We start from the raw sequence: 18,485 nt of genomic DNA, 5'->3' as shown, positions 1-18,485 counted from the left end.
GCAGAGAGAGAGGGAGACACAGAATCCGATGCAGGTTACAGGCTCTGAGCTGTCAGAACAGAGCCTGACCCTGGGCTGGAACTCACAAACTATGAGATCGTGACCTGAGCTGAGGTCGGACTGAGCCACCCAGGTACTCCAGTTTCTTCCAGTTGTTAAATGATTATCGTGGGTATGTCACAAGGTTGTTGTAGGGTTTCAATAGTATTCTAGTTCTTTCTCAAAGTACGGTCATTGGAACTGCATTAAGAATTAGAAGGAGTACTTATTAAAAATGCAATTTTCTGAGCTGCATTGCAGACCTACTGAGTCTCTTTAGGGGTGACATTCTATTTTCAGTAAACTCTCCCAGGTAATTCTTCTGTCTTCTGTGAGAGGTTCTTACAAACTGTAAAATGGTACTCAAAGAATATACTTGCATATAGACTGATACAAATTGAATTTAAGACCTCAAGAGGTGTCCCCTGCCCAGTTCTTATCCATTGCTGCATATTAATGCCTCAAAGAAACCAGAATTATTTGGAAAAGAGATATGAAACAGACTGATTCTCCTACCTATAAATAAATACAAATGTGGCGCATTGGGTCATTTGTTTGGCTGCATGTTATCACCATATTTGCAGTAAACCCTTCATAAACCCACCATACAAATGGTAAGACCATTTGTACCTAGGGAGTTGTATCTGATCAATGGTAAGCATAAGAAGAAGCAAAAGCACTGCTTAAAGTTTAACACAAAGTAGTCCGTTCCCAAATCCTGACAATTGTGCTGGAGTAATTCTACAGAAATTCAACAGCAGACCTTTGCTGAGCACCTGCCTTGTGCCAAACCCTGTGTTAATAAGCGCTAGAGAAAGGTATATGATTCAGATAATGTCTGGCTTTCCTAAGAACTCCTTAGTCAAGTGAGGGGCTCAGACTCTTAATAATTATAGAACATTGTGATAAGCACTGTAGAAGAGCATATACCACATGTTAAAAGAGCATAGCAGGGCAAAAGATTTTTTTTTTTTTTTTTCATTTCCACTGCCAATAATTCAAAGGTCAGAGAAACTGTAATTTGTTGAGCACCCTCTGTGGGGCATGCACTTAAAAAAATTTTTAACCTATTAATCATCATAGCAGACTTACGAAGGAAGTAGCAGCTATCTCCATTTTATAGATACTAAGTGGTAGAATATGTACTTCAGACCTTGATATGACTTCGGAGTCCATATAATACAATATATCTCTAGCAAAAAACTTGATCAAATTTTTTTTCTTAAGGGGAGTTTTACGGTTTTTCAGAATTGATGCTTGTTAATCCCATTTACATGGTATATTCCTTTGATTAAAAATGTATTACTATGCTGCCAGGGACTTTGGAGTCTTCTGTCTCTTCTTTATCCTCCGCCACCCTGTTTTTCCTTTCTATTTCTAGAAGTGATATATAGGGAAACATGTCCAAAGCCAGCCCATGTGTAACATCTGTCCGTTTTGTTTTCCCTGCCTCTCCTTTTGTTTACTCTGTCTTCAAAGGAAATGATAGCAATTCTTTTGTTTTATTTTTCTCAGTCCTCTAGATAGAATCATGTGGAAATGAATGATGTCTCAGGGAAATGTCTCTGCTGGAAAGATTTTTAGCATATCAAGGTTTCATAGAAATTGCCTTAAAATTTATATCATGCTCTTGGCCATTGGGGTTGATCTGGCTGATTGAAGTGCTTGATTGAAGTGCTTGATTGAAGTGCTTGATTGGTGTTCCTTTCTTTCTTCATAGTTTTGCTCTGGGGTTGTGAGCAGATGCACTCTAGCTAGAGCTTCCACATCATAGAGTCGAGTCCCTATTTCACGACAAGTTTATTTTTGAATTTGCTCACCTCTGATTCTGTGGACCTCAGTTCCTTTTTATTTCTTTTGCTTATTTTTATGCTTTTTTCATGTTTTTAAACAAGTTTTCATATTTTGTGAACATCTTGCCTTAATAGATGTTCCTTAGCGAGTTACTTAGGACAAAAAGTATTTGAACTTTGAGATCAAAACTTGAAAGTTTGACAGTAGTCAGTGTTTCCACTTCAGACAATCTTAATCATGCCTGAAATTGATGTTCGTTTTGATTCTTTTGAGTAATTTATATAATATTTTTTGATAGAGTTTTGCCATGTTATTGTTAAACATGTAAAAATAGCTGTTACTTCTCTTCGGGATGGAGAAGCATAGGCAGTGTGTTTACCTTACTAGTACTGTTGTTAGATAAAACAAAACAAAACAATAAATTCTTTAAAAAAAAATTTTTTTTTTAATGTTTATTTATTTTTGAGACAGAGACAGAGCATGAACGGGGGAGGGGCAGAGAGAGAGGGAGACACAGAATGGGAAGCAGGCTCTAGGCTCTGAGCCATCAGCCCAGAGCCCGACGCGGGGCTGGAACTCACGGACCGCGAGATCGTGACCTGAGCTGAAGTCGGACGCTTAACCCACTGAGCCACCCAGGCGCCCTAAAACAAAATAAATTCTTAACAATACTTCATACCTTCCTTGTCACAAGTAGTATGCTGGTTTCTCTGGGATTTTGTTACAGACTTAACTTTGTTATTTCTGTAGAGAGAGGTTATTTTTGAGTTAAAGGAAATTGTTAGACAGTCATTGACTTTGTTCGGTATGACTTTTTCACATCTCTATAAGCCTCACAGAAAGTGTAGTTGTTGCTTTTCCTCAGCTCTAAATCTTATGAAACATCATGGGGCGTCTGGGTGGCTCAGTTGTCCGACTTTGCCTCAGGTCTTGATCTCATGGTTCATGGGGTTTGAGCTCCCAGTGGGAGCCTGGAGCCTGGTTAGGATTCTGTGTCTCCCTCTCTGTCTCTCTGCCCTTCCCTTGCACCTCCCCTCTCAAAAATAAATAAACATTAAAAAAAATTAAATCTTAAGAAACATCAAATCAAATGGCTAAAAGTATGAATGAGATTTATCATTCATATAAAATTAGAATGTCAGTGTCAGATACCTCCTAAATATTTAAACATGCTTGAAGTGGCCTTTCGGTTTGGGGATGCTCACTCCACACTTGGATGCTTAAAAAAATGTAACCATGAGGTGTTGTTTACAAGGTACAAACCTATGTTTGAGAGGTTGGATACTAGGTCACACATATTATTTTAGGATATGCCTAAGGCTTTTAAAAAATTGTATTCTATATATATAACAGCCTTCAATAGAAAGTGGTTATTCTCTTGTATATCATCTTTCCATTGCTTTATAAGGAGTCTATTGTGGTTTATATATTTAAGATTTATTTATTGTGGTAAAGAGTAGGGGATTTAATTCTATTTTCTAATTATGATATATGGAAGTTTATACCTCCTGAGTGAATTTTAATTGTAATACAGGATCCCAGGAGTCCTCTGGCAGGAGACAAAGCCTCCTGGAGCTAAGCTGTTCCCACTGTTCTGTTGTTGTACTGCATTTTTGGAGACTAGTTTTGTTGTAATTGGTATGAGACTCACTATGCCATGCATTCTGAGAAATTTAGCATTGGGCAGAGTGGTGACTTTTTTTTTTTTTTTAAATGAGGGAGATTTATTGCTTTCCAGTTTTTCATCAGGATTTTGGCCTCTTGGTAGCAGTGCTTTATAATGCTCTGTTGCTAAGATTGAAAATTATACAATTTCTGGTAGCAAATGTTAAATTGTTTGAACATCACCGAATCGATTATTTTACATTTTTGTTTTCCATGTGCTTTTGCTTTGGGATAAGTTTTGAAATTGAAGGTTACCAAAGTATTTTGGAAAATAGCTCTTTAGCTATTAATAAGTGAATGATTGAGGCCTGAAATCTGTAACAGATCATCATTTATTCTTTTATTTCTTACTAGTTTGGAGCTGATCTTTTTATATTTTCAGAAACATCTGCTTCTTGCGGGGGGGTGGTGGGGGGAGGCAATAGTATATGAAGTTAAAGTCTTTCAGCTGTAGTAGGAAGGTTGTAAAATATAGCAGAGACAGTATAAGGCCAGGGAAGAATTCTTGCTACTCAAAGCTTTCATCTCTTAGTTTTACTTTCCGCATTTGCATAGTAAACATTATTATAATGTATCCCTACATTTATTGTAAGTATTAGAGTAGATAAAACAATGAATTGGATGGATATACAGTGAAATTTTATACAGCTATTTTATTGCTAAGTCGGCAAATTACAATGCCAAATGGTGGCATGCTTTTCCTTGGCACATTAGCTGCTGACTGCCCCATGTGCTCCTAATGCTCATGCCAAGTCATCCCCAGTATTATCTTGCCATTTTTTACAGCTCTGCTATTTCGGATCTCCGATGAAGCATTCTGAATAAAAATTCCAGAATGCTCGAGGTAGAAAGCCTGAGAACCATCATTCGTGTTATACTTAGAGATTTCATATTAGTAGAGAATGTAGCCCATAAGAGTTGTCAGCATTTTCTGTAACTGCTCGAAAGAGAATAAGAGTGAATCTTTAATTTCTGCTGAGATAGTAAGTCGTTTTTGTTTTTGTTTTTGTTTTTGTTTTTTTAACTAGATATACAATAAGGTGAAAGGATTGGTCCTTGTCCATATCCAATCACAATTTAACACTAAGAGGCCTTAAGACTTAAAAGTCTCTTCCAGTGATAGCATCTGTAGTACCTATCTATCTTTCTACCGTGCTTTAATATTTTTGCAGAATTACTTCATTTATGCATTATAATTTGCATATGAGAAAAAGCACGATTAGGTGTTAGGCATTACCCAGGCCTAATAGTTGATTTGAAGAGATTTTAAATCCCAGGGTTCTGGGGCACCTGGGTGGCTCAGTAGTTGGGCATCTGACTTCAGTTCTGGTCATGATCTCATAATTTATGAGTTTGAGCCCCACTTCGGGCTCTGTGCTGACAGCTCAGAGCCTGGAGGAGCCTGCTTTGGATTCTGTGTCTACCTGTCTCTCTGCTCCTCCCCCACTCACGCGTGTGCGCACTCTCACACTCTCTCTCTGTCTCTAAAATGAAGCTAAAAAAAAAAAAAAAAAAAATCCCAGGGTTCTGATGGATATCTTTCATAGCTGATTCTTGAAACCCTGAAACAAACCATTTTTCTGAAATGTGGAGAAATGCAACCTAAAGAGGCAAGTAAGGAAAGTCATTACACATGCTTATATTGTTTTAAGTTCTCTACTGAAAGCAAGTACAAAACTGTGGCTACTGTTTTCTTTATTGAAATATGGTTATACAGTAGAAAAGCATAATTTTTGTTTATGCCTCAGACAGCTTTTGTTTTCAGTTAAAGTTGTGGAATGCAACAGCCATTCTTAAAATCTGTTAATTTATTTGAAAAATAATGATGCTTTGTTTTGTGGATTAGATGTGTAAGATTTTGCAAGCAACCTGTTCAGTGAAATTATTCATAGTCCTTGAAATATATAGTTTTTGGTGATACGGTTTTGACTTGGATGATCTAGGGAAGAGTTGGTTGGACTGTTTGAAATCAATTGTTTTTTATTTTCTTTGGACAATTGGATTGTAAGAAAATGTGTTCAGTACCTTGAATTTTAATCTTTCCTGAATCTAACCTTCTAGATCTCTTCATTTTGAGTTTAAGGTCAGAAGACTGTGATTCTGTCTTTAGAGGAATATTTCAAGTAAAGATAGGTAAAGATCTATTTTACAAATGAAGAAGAAAATAACTTACATTAAGGTTTATAGTCAACCTGAAAAGTTGTAGTTAACATTAACATGCTCAGAATTGAAAGTGATATGGAATATTTGGGGGAATTGAGCATGATGATTTAGAATTGAGATTTGATTAAACTGGGTTTTGCAAATATATTAGACTTATTTTACTAGGAAGTGAAATGTGAAGGGATCATTTGAAAGCATTGAGAACTACTGTATATGTATTGACTTGTGCTGGGATTTGCATGTATTTAAAGTACATATAATACTGTTGTGAATAAAAATGTTGGTGTTGACAAGATTTGAGTTACCTTTCTACAAGTGGTGTTAGATTTGTGCTGTCATATCTGTTGGGTGTTATACCTTAGAACCAAAACCCTACATATTTAAGGTAGTTAGCCATGATATAATATATAATGTAGACTGCCTGTAATTTACCTTGCTATCTTATGTAGGAATCCTTCATTGCTTTTGTGTCTGTCAGGAAGGCTGCCTTATAAACAGGAGCATTAATTAGTCACAGATATCACTTACTGTGTTTTTTTTTTTTTTTTGTCTATATTAGTACCTTTGTGAACTAAAATGGCTATACATATTGGTTAAATGTGCCACTAACATTTGGATATTCATTTACCTGGTAATTTTATTTTGGGGAAAAACACTCAAACCATTGGAAAATGAGATTAATATATATTTTTTTATATGTGAGGTTCAAGTGAATACTTCAAAATCTTGGCTTGGTATCTAGAGTTAAAAACTACATTTTTTTTCTTTTATTAGGTTAGTATGAATTCAGTTAGCATCATACAAATAAAATTGATATAATGGAAGAGTAGAAGAAGAAACAAACGGAAAAAGTGCAGTTTAGTCAGTGAGCCTAAGGACTTGGATGTACTGAGATTTGGTTTTAGATTTGTCAGGAAGAGAGAAGCACAAGTCATACTTGCTACTTACCAATGATTGTACTCAGTAGAATCTCTGTGTGTTCTGAAATCACTAAAAGAACAATTTAAAACTCTTTAGAATCAGGTTCTAGGTAGCATAGTATGGTTTAGAATAGTTTAAGAGTTCAGAGACCCAAGATGATTGTGAACTCTGCCTAGGCAATAAGAGGTGGCTCTTGAGCTTGAATTGAAGAGTCTTTAGATTGTTACTGGGAAGGGTGGGAAGGCACAGAAGATAAGGCAAGAGCTATTGAGTGGGCAGAGACCACAGAACCAGTGAGCTACTTATGAATGAGGCTCACTCAGTTCAGAATGGGTTTGGTTTTTCTTTTCTTACTCCAAATTAACACTCTTTCCCATGTTCCTTTTCCCCATTTGACCTTTCTCTAAGAGATAGTTGATTTTCTTAAAAAGAAGTAAGATGCAGAGAAAGAAAAACTCAAAGCCTTACCTTCCTAAAGGCAGAATGGTCTGAATAGAGTCAACATATTTAGATGTTTTCAGTAGTATTTATTTTCAAGTAAAATAAGGAAGCCTTCAGAAAAGAACCAGGGCCTTCTTTAGAAAGAACAGATGGGATTCAAACCCAGGGTCCACCATTTGACTTTTGACCTTCAGCAAATTTAACATTATTTCCATTAGTTTTGTATGGAAACAGTATTATATACTTCATGGGGTGATTGTTTTCATTAAATAAATCCCCATATGTAAACTAAGCATGATGTCTAGTCTACAGAATGACTAAATGGTGGTTAAAAAGTTACTTACAAATTGAAACAAATAGTTGAAGTAATTCTATACAATAAACTAAGATGAGCATTTAAAAATGATTTGTAGTAAAAAACATAGTTTACTATGTAAACTATTGTGTACTTCAGCAATTTTCTCTGTTTAATTCTTTGCAGTTCTCATTTTTCTGTCTCTTGTTTCTTTTAGGAGACAAAGATGGCAGCAAGGTAACCACAGTGGTGGCAACTCCTGGGCAGGGTCCCGATAGGCCACAAGAAGTCAGCTATACAGACACTAAAGTGATTGGAAATGGGTCATTTGGTGTGGTATATCAAGCCAAACTTTGTGATTCAGGAGAACTGGTTGCCATCAAGAAAGTATTGCAAGACAAGAGATTTAAGGTAAGACCTTTGGTATTTCATGCATTTTGTTGCTGTCAGTTGATGTGAATGAGTATTTTTTCTAATCATTTCTTTTTGCTTCAAATTTCATTTACTGTGCAGATTTATTGTAGACACGGTATTTTCTCTTGTGTATTTTGTAGAGATAAAAGTTACTAAAGATTGCAATATTATTTTTGAACCACTGCCTTAAGTGATACATGATTTTAAAATGCTGTGAAAGGTAGATTAAAATTCTTAATTTATACCTTTAAAAAGTGACCTCTCCTTGCCTAGGGTCTCATTGGTGTAGGAGACCAGAGAAACAGTACCTGTAGTGTTTGATCATTTGACTATTGACTATGCCTCCTTTCTTAAAATTTCCTTTGAATCTGTAATGCAACAGTATCATTTTTTTCCCCAACAACTGACTTTTCTTTGCTATTTTCTTATGTCTTTCTTCAGTCTACTCTGAGAAACAGTTTATTTTAATTTCTTACACCGGCTCTTTAGGGGATCCTATGCATGAATGTTGAAAGGTCATCTCTATGTTATGGTATAGTGTAGAGAGTCAAAAGATCTGGGCTCTAACATATGTTCTGCCATTAACAAGCCATGCAGCTCTGTTCTCTTCTCTACTTCTGCCACCTCTGCAACATCTTACTGAGAGTCTCCCCTGTACTAGTAAGTATGCCAAACATGAAGGGCTATAAAAATAAATAAGAGATGATCACTGCTCTGAAACAGCACAGAGTCTACTATCTTTATTGCTCTAGAGTGTCTCAAACATTCTAAAGAGGTTTTTTAGGAAAAAAAAATTGTTACACCTTTTGTCTTCAGTACTCACTCTCTCTCCTAAGTACTAGTCCCATGTTGCCAAATGCCTACTGGATATTGATATCTGGTATCTCACATTGCAAGGGCTTCTTGCCTAATTCTGATCTGACTTTTGAGACCCAGTGGAAATCCTTTCTGTTGCTTCCCATTCCTTTTTGCTTTTTCCTTTTTCCTTTTTCCTTCTAATGATGTCATTCGCTTTGTCATTCAGACTTTTCTGTTCTCTCATATCTCATATCCACTTGTCACCCTGCATTGATTTTTTTTCTTTTCTTTACTGCCTTGATGATTTGTGCCTTCTTTCCTTTTCTCATCACTAGTAGTCTAGTCAGGCCCTTGCCATTATTTGACTTACCTACGAGTAAGACTCTACCTCTGATCTTCTGCATGCCACCACAAGAATAATCCCACACTTAAGGTTGATCATATTATTTCTCCTACACACAATTCTTCTGTGGTTCCTCATAGTCTAGAAAATAAAGCCTGCCCAGTTCAGTAGTGTGTTCAGGGACTTCTGTAGTCTTATCTCCAAATACTCAGCTTTCCAAACCTTTTATGCTACTGTCCGTGAAATATATATTGGTTTTTATTTAGCTTCCTTTCTGTCACTCCCGTTCTCTTGCTAATCTAAGTCCTGTCCTTTATGAAATTTCTCAGATGATTCCGGCCAGCCATATGGATTTTGTTCTAAATTCCTTGAACACTTATTGTCCCTAAACTAGGAAATTCCAAATTTTTTCATGACAAGGACTCCATTTTTATTATATGTATCTCCTGGAAACCCGCAAAATCAGTGGGTTGGTTTTTTGTTTTTTGTTTTGGATTAGTATTGATGATAGCAAATACTTAACAAATTCTTGTTATATACCCAGTGATCTCCTAAGCTTTTTACATAATTAGTTTTATTTGAGCCTTATCATTAGTACTGTGAGATTGGTACTGTTGTTATTTGGCTAAGAAAACTTACGCACAGAGATTATAAATTAACTTGTCCAGGGCCACACAGTTATTAGCAAGTAGAAAATTGGGCAAGTATTTGAATCAAGCATTCTGACTCCAGAGTGCTTTGTTAAACATTTTATCATCACTGCATCAGAACCATATATTCTGTTTAGAAAGTATTTGTGTTTGTATTTTTGCTTTTTTTTTTTTTAAATTAAAAATTTTCCCTTTAGCGTGGTTTATTTATTCATTTGAAATAGTTTGGTTCATTTGTTTCTGAATGTATCCCTTCTTAGAACTTTAACCCTGGTTTTTTTTTTTTTTTTTTTTTACTTTTTAAAAAATTATATTTTCTATCTGTGAAACACACTAACATGGTTCCAAAGATCAGAAATATACAAGTGCCATTTCTTCTCTATTCCCTGTATTTTGTTTCTACTCGCTTCCTGTAGCTAGCCAGTCTCATTATGTTTTGGTTCATTTTTTCTGGGTTTCTTTTGCACAAGTGAGCAATTAAGTGTAATTTTCTTGGCTTCTTTTTTACATAAAAGGTAATTTATTAAGGGAGCTCTTTTGTACTTTGCCTTTTCTCTTGATATAGTTCTTAGAAATCATTGCATATCATTTCAGAGATTTTTCTCATCTAGCTGCATAGTATGCCAGAGTTGATTCAATCATTCTTGTATGTATGGATATTTCATTTCTTTTCAGTATTTTTTTTATCTCCAAGAGTGCTGCTATGAAAAACCTTCTCTCATATATTTTTTTTAATTAGATGTGTATCTTCAGAGTAAATTAAGAGAGGTAGACTGCTGAGTCAAAGCATAAACACTTAGGTAATTTTGTTTGATATTGTTAAATTCCCCTCCATAATGGTTGAATCAGTTTGCATCCTCTTTGGTCATTTGAGTGCCTATTTCCCCTTAGCATGGACAACTTGCCTTGCCTAAGTTTTTCAATTTTTGCCAATCTGATATGTGAGAAATGGTAGCTCATTGTAGTTTTAATTTATAATCTCATTATTATGAATGTAGTTCAACATCTTTCCATCTGTTTAAGGTCTGTTTTGTTTTTGTATGTGTAAATTGTTCTTTTTTCTTTTTGTCCATTTTTTAAATGAGTTTTTGGTCTTTTCCTCTCAACTCTGAAGAGTTCTTTATTACGGATTTATTCTTTATCTGTGATATATTGAGTATTTTTACCTCGTGTATTCTGTTTTTTTACCATATGAAAGTCTCCCACTACCCCATACAGTCGAATTTATTGTTCTTTTCTTTTATCATATGTGGATTTAAAAAAAAAAAAAATTTTTTTTTAACGTTTATTTATTTTTGAGACAGAGAGAGACACAGAGCATGAACAGGGGAGGGGCAGAGAGAGAGGGAGACACAGAATCTGAAACGGGCTCCAGGCTCTGAGCTGTCGGCATGGAGCCCAACGTGGGGCTCGAACTCACTGACCGTGAGATCATGACCTGAGCCGAAGTTGGACGCTTAACCGACTGAGCCACCCAGGCGCCCCATATGTGGATTTTAATTTATGATTAGAAAGCCTTTTCCTTATAAAGCCTTTCCTTATAAAAAGCCTTTTCCCCAGGTTGAAGAGAAATTCAACCATATTTTCTTTTGGTAGTTACAAGATTTCACTTTTTACATTTAAATTCCCTGATCTGTTTGAAGTTTATTCTTGTTTATGGTGTTTATGCCTCTGTATGGTATGAGTTACTGATATAATTTTATCCTTTCTTTAAAAAAATTTTTTTTTATTACGTTTATGTATTTTGTGAGAGAGAGAGAGGAGGAGAGAGGCAGAGAGAGAGGGAGACACAGAATCCAAAGCAGGCTCCAGGCTCTGAGCTGTCAGCACAGAGCCCAACGTGGGGCTCACACCTACAAGCTGTTAGATCATGGCCTGAGCCAAAGTTGGATGCCTAACCAACTGAGCCACCCAGGCACCCTGTAATTTTATCCTTTCTCAGTCATTAACCGGTTAGTTGTTCAGTACAGTTTATTAAAAGGCCGATCTTTTCTCCAGTGATTTGAGATGCTATGGTTATTACATGCTAAATTTCCACGTGTACTTGGTCTGTTTCTGGACTTTCTGTTCTGTTCCAGTAGGTCATTTGCATGCATGTTCCTGTGTCAGTACCACATTATAGTATGTTTAATGTCTGGTTGAGGTAATCCACTCTTGAGGCTTTTTTTTTTCTCCTAGCTTTTCTTGAATGTTTATTTTTCCATATGAACTTTGACATAAATTTGGCTAACTCGATTTAAAATAGGTTGCTGATACTCTTAATTGAAATTTCATTAACTCATTAACTTAGGGAGAACTAACCTTTTTGTGATGTTGAATTATCTTATCGAGGAATAAGAGATATCTATTTGTTCAAATATACGTTTGTGTCTTTCAGGAGTTTTATTTATATAGACTTTTGACATTTCTTACTAAGTTTGTTCCTAAGTACTTATTGCTTTTATTGCTATTGTATGGTTTTGTTTTTGTTTTTATTTTAATTTTTTCTCTTACATGCTAAAAAGTGGTAAGTTCATTTCATTCCACTGTATCACCTTTCCTTTGTGAAACTTAAGTATTTGTTCTTCTTGCTAAATGTTAACTGTTTTAAAAAAAATAAAATTTGATACATTGACCAATTCATTTCTCTTGATTATTATATATACTACGAATTTTTCTGACAACTTAAAATTCTGTAGTTTCACATCGGTGGTTTACGTACCTGCTGCCTAGGATTATATTAAATAATTAGATATTTCCAGAAAAAGTTTGAAGTCTTCTCCTTGCCCAGTCAAATAAACCAACCTGTTGAACCTGCTAGTATCAGTGAGAGGCAGTTTGTTTTGGTGAAAAAACAAGGAGAGAGAAAACGGTCAGAGACAAAAAGAAAATCAAGAGGAATTACCCTGCATCAGCAATCATGTAAACTATATCTAAGACACTGAGCTTTTCTATTAGGAATTTCTGGAATAATCTTCATTTCAGTAATGTTTTACCTGCAGTTTGAATGCTTTTTCCCCCCCTGTGACCATTCTGTGACAAATTACTTTAACAGAAATTAAATTACTTCACTTAGCCAGTTTAGAAGTACTTGTTATAGAAAATGCTCTTGTGGTTTTGTAGAGGTAAAGTCCAGCTAGGTACCTTATGTAGGAGACCTTTGATATTAGAGCAGAGAGAAGATTAATCAATCCCAAAAGCTACTGACACTTGTTGAGGCCAGCTTTTCTAATTTGAAAATTGGTTAGTTGCATTTTTAATTAATTAATGATCTTAGCTTCATAAACTATTAATTTCATTTCTCCCTTTGAACTAAGTCATAGGTTTCAGGTCTCCTGCTTGGTTTCACTTGTTCTGTGGTTAGATATGGGAGTGGAGGTGTGAAGTGTCACTGTTGTTCTATTGTGAATAGAGAGTGAATAGAGCCCTACTTGTAATATATACCATTTTCGAGAGTGAGGAGAAATAATGCCTGGTTTGATCCTTGAAGATATGATTATTCTCTGCATGATGTTGTGGAGACACCATAGAAGAAAGAAGACCTTGTTGTTTACATTAGTAGTTTTGTAAACTAGAGTATATTTATTAACTTTTTGAGTCTCAGTTTCATCATCTATGAAATGAGAATGCTACTACAGCAATGCCCCAGCTCACTGTTTGGCACAGAAAAGAAGTCATTATTGTGTTCCTTTTTTTCCCCTTCAATGTTGTATAAATCAAATGAAACAATGTATTATGAGACCATTTTCTGAATTTTATTTATTTTTAAAGTTTATTTATTTATTTTGAGAGAGGGAGAGAGACTGCAGGCTTGGAAGGGGCAGAGAGAGGGAGAGACAGAACCCGAAGCAGGATCCATGCTCCGTGCAGAGCCCAATGCAGGACTCACAAACTCATGAACTAAACCATGAGATTATGAACTGAGCCAAGATGAGGAGTTGTATGCTTAATTGACTGAGCCACCCAGGTGCCCCACATTTTCTGAATTCTAAAACTCCTTATAACTGAGTTGTTTTTAGGCATTTGAATTACTACAAATGGCTATTCACTTTGGATTTTTACCTGTTTGTTTTACTTTCTATTAAATTGGGTAGTCTTATTTTGAGGCACCTAATTGTATTTATGTAACTCTTTTAAGTCATTTGTGGAAAATCTATTTCCTGATAAAACTGACAGGCAACTTGAAAAGTTTACTTATGCCATATGGAGCTATATTCTTTGGGTCATAGAAACTTGTTATCAAGGGAAGCTAGAAATCAGGTCTTAACCTCTGGGGAGCAGGAAAGACAGCAGGTAGGAAAAATCTTACACTGCCATGCAGCTCTAAGGAAATTCTAGCAAAACCGGTGGGGGGAAGTCTCAGCCCAAGGTTGACTATCAGAGGAATCCATTGTCTCCTGGGAAAAGATCTCCATTAAATACATCTGCTATGCTCAGTCAGTTTCTGGAAACAGCACATGGGTAGCTTGGTATGGCCTGAACAAGGGAATGGCTTTGAAAGCTCAGCACCTGGGCCGTTGATCAATGATGCTCCCTATAGTGGGAGATCTAAGAGACACATTTTCATAATTACCATACCAGTCCTTATAAGGATAGTGCTACTTTCCTAAGTGTGTAGGTATGACTAGTAAAATTTTTTAATTGAATTGAATTTTTAGAGACTACAAAGTTTCGTGTGGAACGGTCTTGTTGATTTTGCTTTTAAAATTATGTGTAGAGGGGCTCCTGAGTGACTCAATTGGTTAAGTGTTCGACTTTGGCTCAGGTCATGATCTCACGGTTCCTGAGTTCAAGCCCTGCGTTGGGCTCTGTGCTGACAGCTCAGAGCCTGGAGCCTGTTTCAGATTCTGTGTCTCCCTCTCTGTCTCTGCCCTTCCCTCCTGGATCTCTCTCTCTCTCTAGCTCTCTCAAGAATAAATAAAAAACATTAAAAAAAAAAAAAAGATTCCATCGAGAAAACTTTTGGAACAAATGAATTCAGTAAAGTTGCAGGATATGCAAATCAATACACAAAAATCAATTGCATTTCTGTATGTCAATAATGAACTATCAGAAAGAGAAATAAAGAAAGCAGTCTCATTTACAATTGCATTAGAAAGGACAAAATCCTAGGAATACATTTAACCACAAGGTGAAAGACTCTATATTGAAAATTGCAAGACAATAATGAAAGAAGTTGAAGATGACACAAATGGAATGATACTCTTTCTGTGCTCATGGATTGGAAGAAATCAGTATTGTTTAAATGTCCATACTACCCAAAGTAACCTACAAATTTAGTATAATCCCTCTAAAAGTTTCATTGGTATTTTTTAAAGAAATAGAAAATAATCCTAAAATTTGTATGGAACCACGAAAAACTGAATAGCCAAAGCAATCTTGAAAAAGAAGAACAAAGCTAGAAGCTTCACATTCTCAGGTTTCAAATTCTATTACAAACTATAGTAATCAAAACAGTATGGTATTGGCATTAAAAAAAGATACATAGATCAATGGAACAGAATATAGAGAGCTCAGAAATAAACCTACACATACGTAGTTAATCTTTGACAAAGTAGTTGAAAGTATGTTTCTTGGTTTGTGCTTCTCGCTTACACTTGCTTGCTTTTTTTTTTTTCCTTTGCTCATTTTTTTTTAAATTCCACATATGAGTGAAATCATATGGGATTTGTCTTTCTGTGACTGATTTTGCTTAGCATTATACTCTAGCTCTATACATGTCATCGCAAATGGCAAGATTCCATTTTTTTATGGCTGAATAATATTCCATTGTGTATACATATCACATCTTTATCCATTCATCTATACATGGACACTTGGGTTGCTTCAATAGTTTGGCTATTGTAAATAAAGCTGCTTATAAACATAGGGGTCCATGTATCCCTTTGAATTAATGTTTTTATATATTTTGGGTAACTATCCAGTAATGCAATTACTGGACCATAAAGTAGTTCTTTTTTTTTAACTTTTTGAGGACCCTTCATACTGTTTTCCAGAGTAACTGCATGAATGCATTTTGCATTCTCACCAACAGTGCAAGAGGGTTCCTTTTTCTTCACACTTTCACCAACACCTGTTGTTTCTTGTGTTTTTGATTTTAGCCATGCTGATAGGTGTGAAGTGGTAGCTCATTGTAGTTTTGATTTGTATTTCCCTGATGATGAGTGATGTTGAGCATCTTTTCATGTGTAATAGACTTTATTTTGCAGTTTTAGTTGTGTAGAAAAATCAGTGGAAAGTACAGTGTTCTCATACATACTCCCCTCCTCCTCAGTTTTCCCTGTTATTAACATTTTGCATTTATGTAGACTTGTTACAATTAAACCAATATTGGTACATTATTAGTAATTAAAAAACTGTAGTTTGCATTATAGTTCAATCTTTGTGTTTTGTCTGTGAGTTTGACAAACGTATAATGACATATGTCCACTCTTACAGGGTCTTACAGAATAGTTTCACTACCCTAAAAGTTCCCTGAGCTCTCTACCTTTTCATTCCTCTCTCTTCCCTCTTTCCCCAACCCTATTGATTTTTTTTCTTACTGTTTCCATAGTTTTGCCTTTTCTAGAATGTTATGTAGTTGAAATCATACAGCATATAGCCTTTTCAACTTGGCTTTTTTCACTTAACTAGATATTTAATGTGCTTGCAAAGTTTTTTTGTGGCATGATAGCTTGTTTCTTTTTAGCACTGAGTAAGTATGCCAGTGTATTCATGTACTGCAGTTTGTTTATCCATGTTTATGCATTCACCTATTGAAGGATATCTTGGTCACTTCCAAGTTCAACAGTTATGACTAAAGCAGCTGTAAACATTAATGTGCAGGTTTTTGTGTGGATATAAGTTTTCAGTTCATTTGGTTAAATACCAAGTACCACAGTTGCTAGATTGTGTGATAAGAGTTTGTTTAGTTTCTCAATAAATTGCCAAATATCCTCCAAAGCAACTGTAAAGAATAATTTTGCATTCCCACTAACAGTGAATGAGATTTTTCTATTGTTCCACATCCTCATGAGGCTTTGGTGTTGTCAGTGTTTTAAATTTTAGCCATCCTAATAGTAGAGCAGTAGTATCTAATTGATGTTTTAATTTGCAATTCTCTGATGACATATGGTGTTGAGCATCTTTTCATATGCTTATTTGCTGTCTGTATATCTTCTTTGATGAGGTGTCTGTTCATATCAGTGCTTATTAATGATTGTTTTCTTATTGTTGAGTTTTAAGAGTTTTGTTTTTTTTTTTTTTTTTTTTTTTTTTTAATAGGATAACAGTGCTTTCTCAGATACATGTTTTGCAGAGATTTCTTCCAGGCTGTAACTTATTTTTTCATTAGAAGTTTTAAGTTTTAATAAAAATTCAATTTCTCAATTTTTTCTTTCATAGATTATGCTTTTGGTGTTGCATCTGAAAAGTCACTGCCAGGGGTATGTGGATGGCTCAGTTGAGTGTGTGACTCTTGATTTCAGCTGAGGTCAAGATCCCAGGGTCGTGGGATTGAGCCCCATGTTGGGCTGTGTACTGAGCATGGGACCTGCTTAAGATTCTCCCTCCCTCTCTCTCCCCCCACCTCTTCATTATCTCTTTTCTCCCTCCCTCTGTCTCCCCCTTCCCCCCCTTGCACTTGCTGTCTCTTAAAATAAATAAAATAAAATAAATAAAAAGTCACTGCCAAACCCAAGGACACCTAGGTTGTCTACTATGTTGTATTCTAGATGTTTTGTAGTTTTGCCTTTTACAGATAGGTCTATGATATATTTTAAGTTAATTTTTGTGAAAGCTATAAAATCTGTGATTACATTCATTTATTTCCTGTGACTGTCAGTTATTCCAGTACTGTTTGTTGAAAAGAATATCCTTTCTTCATTGAAATGCCTTTGACCCTTTGTCAAAGTTCAATTGAGTGTATTTGGTGGCTTTTCTGGGCTCTGTGTTTTTTCTAGTGACCTATTTGTTTATCACTTTTTTTTTTAAACATTTTTTTAAGTTTATTTATTTTGAGAGGGGGGGTGGGATGAGTGGGGGAAGGACAGAACAGGAGAGAATCCCAAGCAGGCTCCACATTATCAGTGCAAAGCTCAATGCAGGGCTTGAACCTACGAACTGTGAGATTATGACCTGAGCCTAAATCAAGAGTTGGACGCTTAACCAGCTGAGCTACCCAGGTGCCCCTCACTTTTTTTTTTTTTTAACTGTAGCTTTATATAGTAAGTCTTGAAGTCATTCAGTGACAGTCTTTTGGTTGTTCTTCAATATTGTGTTCACTACTGGGTTTCCATAAAATAACTTGCTGGGTTTTTTGTTTGGCATTGCATTGAGTATAGATCATGTTAGAAAGGACTGGCATCATGACAGTATTAAGTTCTCCTATCCATGCACATGAAATATGTTTCTGTTTATTTAGATCTTTGATTTCTTTCCTCAGGGTTTTATGGGTGTCCTCATGTAAATTTTACACATATTTTATTGGATTTATACTTAAGCATTTCATTTGTGGGGGGTGCTAACATAAATTGTACTGTTTTTAATTCCAAATTCCAAATTTTTTATTACTGGTATATAAGAAAGCATTTGACTTTTGTACCTTAAACTTGTACCCGCAATCTTGCTATAATCACTTAATAGTTCCAGGAGGTTTTGTTGTTGATTTTTTGAGATTTTTACAAGCAGATTTTTACAATCTTTGTAAACAAAGATAATTTCATTTCTTCTCTTCCAATTTGGATGCCTTTTATTTCCTTTTTTTTTTTTTTTTTTCTTCTTGTATTCTGTACAGTGTTGAATGGGAGTGAAGTCTTTTTTTCTCTTGTTCCTGATCTTGGTAGGAAAACACCCAGTTTCTTCTCATTAAGTATGTTAGCTGTAGAGTTTTGCAGATGTTCTTTATCAAATTGAGGATGTATTCTGCTGTTGTTGGATACATTTTTCTATAAATGTTTATTAGATCCAGTTGCTCAATAGTGTCATTCAGTTCAACTGTGTCCTT

General features: G+C 35.4%; 1 protein-coding gene across 4 annotated transcripts in view; it reads left to right on the top strand.

Moving 5' to 3' along the window:
* The window catches only part of GSK3B (glycogen synthase kinase 3 beta), a 194,140-nt gene that overhangs the window by 57,307 nt on the left and 118,348 nt on the right, over positions 1–18,485 (top strand). For all 4 annotated transcript variants that reach the window (XM_042998986.1, XM_042998985.1, XM_007098347.3 and 1 more), the window contains exon 2: positions 7,536–7,729. In XM_042998986.1, coding sequence (XP_042854920.1) covers positions 7,536–7,729 — 194 coding nt within the window. The remainder of the gene's footprint in view (positions 1–7,535; positions 7,730–18,485) is intronic.

Source organism: Panthera tigris, chromosome C2 (assembly GCF_018350195.1).
Source record: "Panthera tigris isolate Pti1 chromosome C2, P.tigris_Pti1_mat1.1, whole genome shotgun sequence".
In the NCBI taxonomy this organism is placed as follows: Eukaryota; Metazoa; Chordata; class Mammalia; order Carnivora; family Felidae; genus Panthera; species Panthera tigris.
The sequence above is the reverse complement of the archived record's forward strand: the minus strand, read 5'-3'. Positions and strand labels throughout refer to the sequence as shown.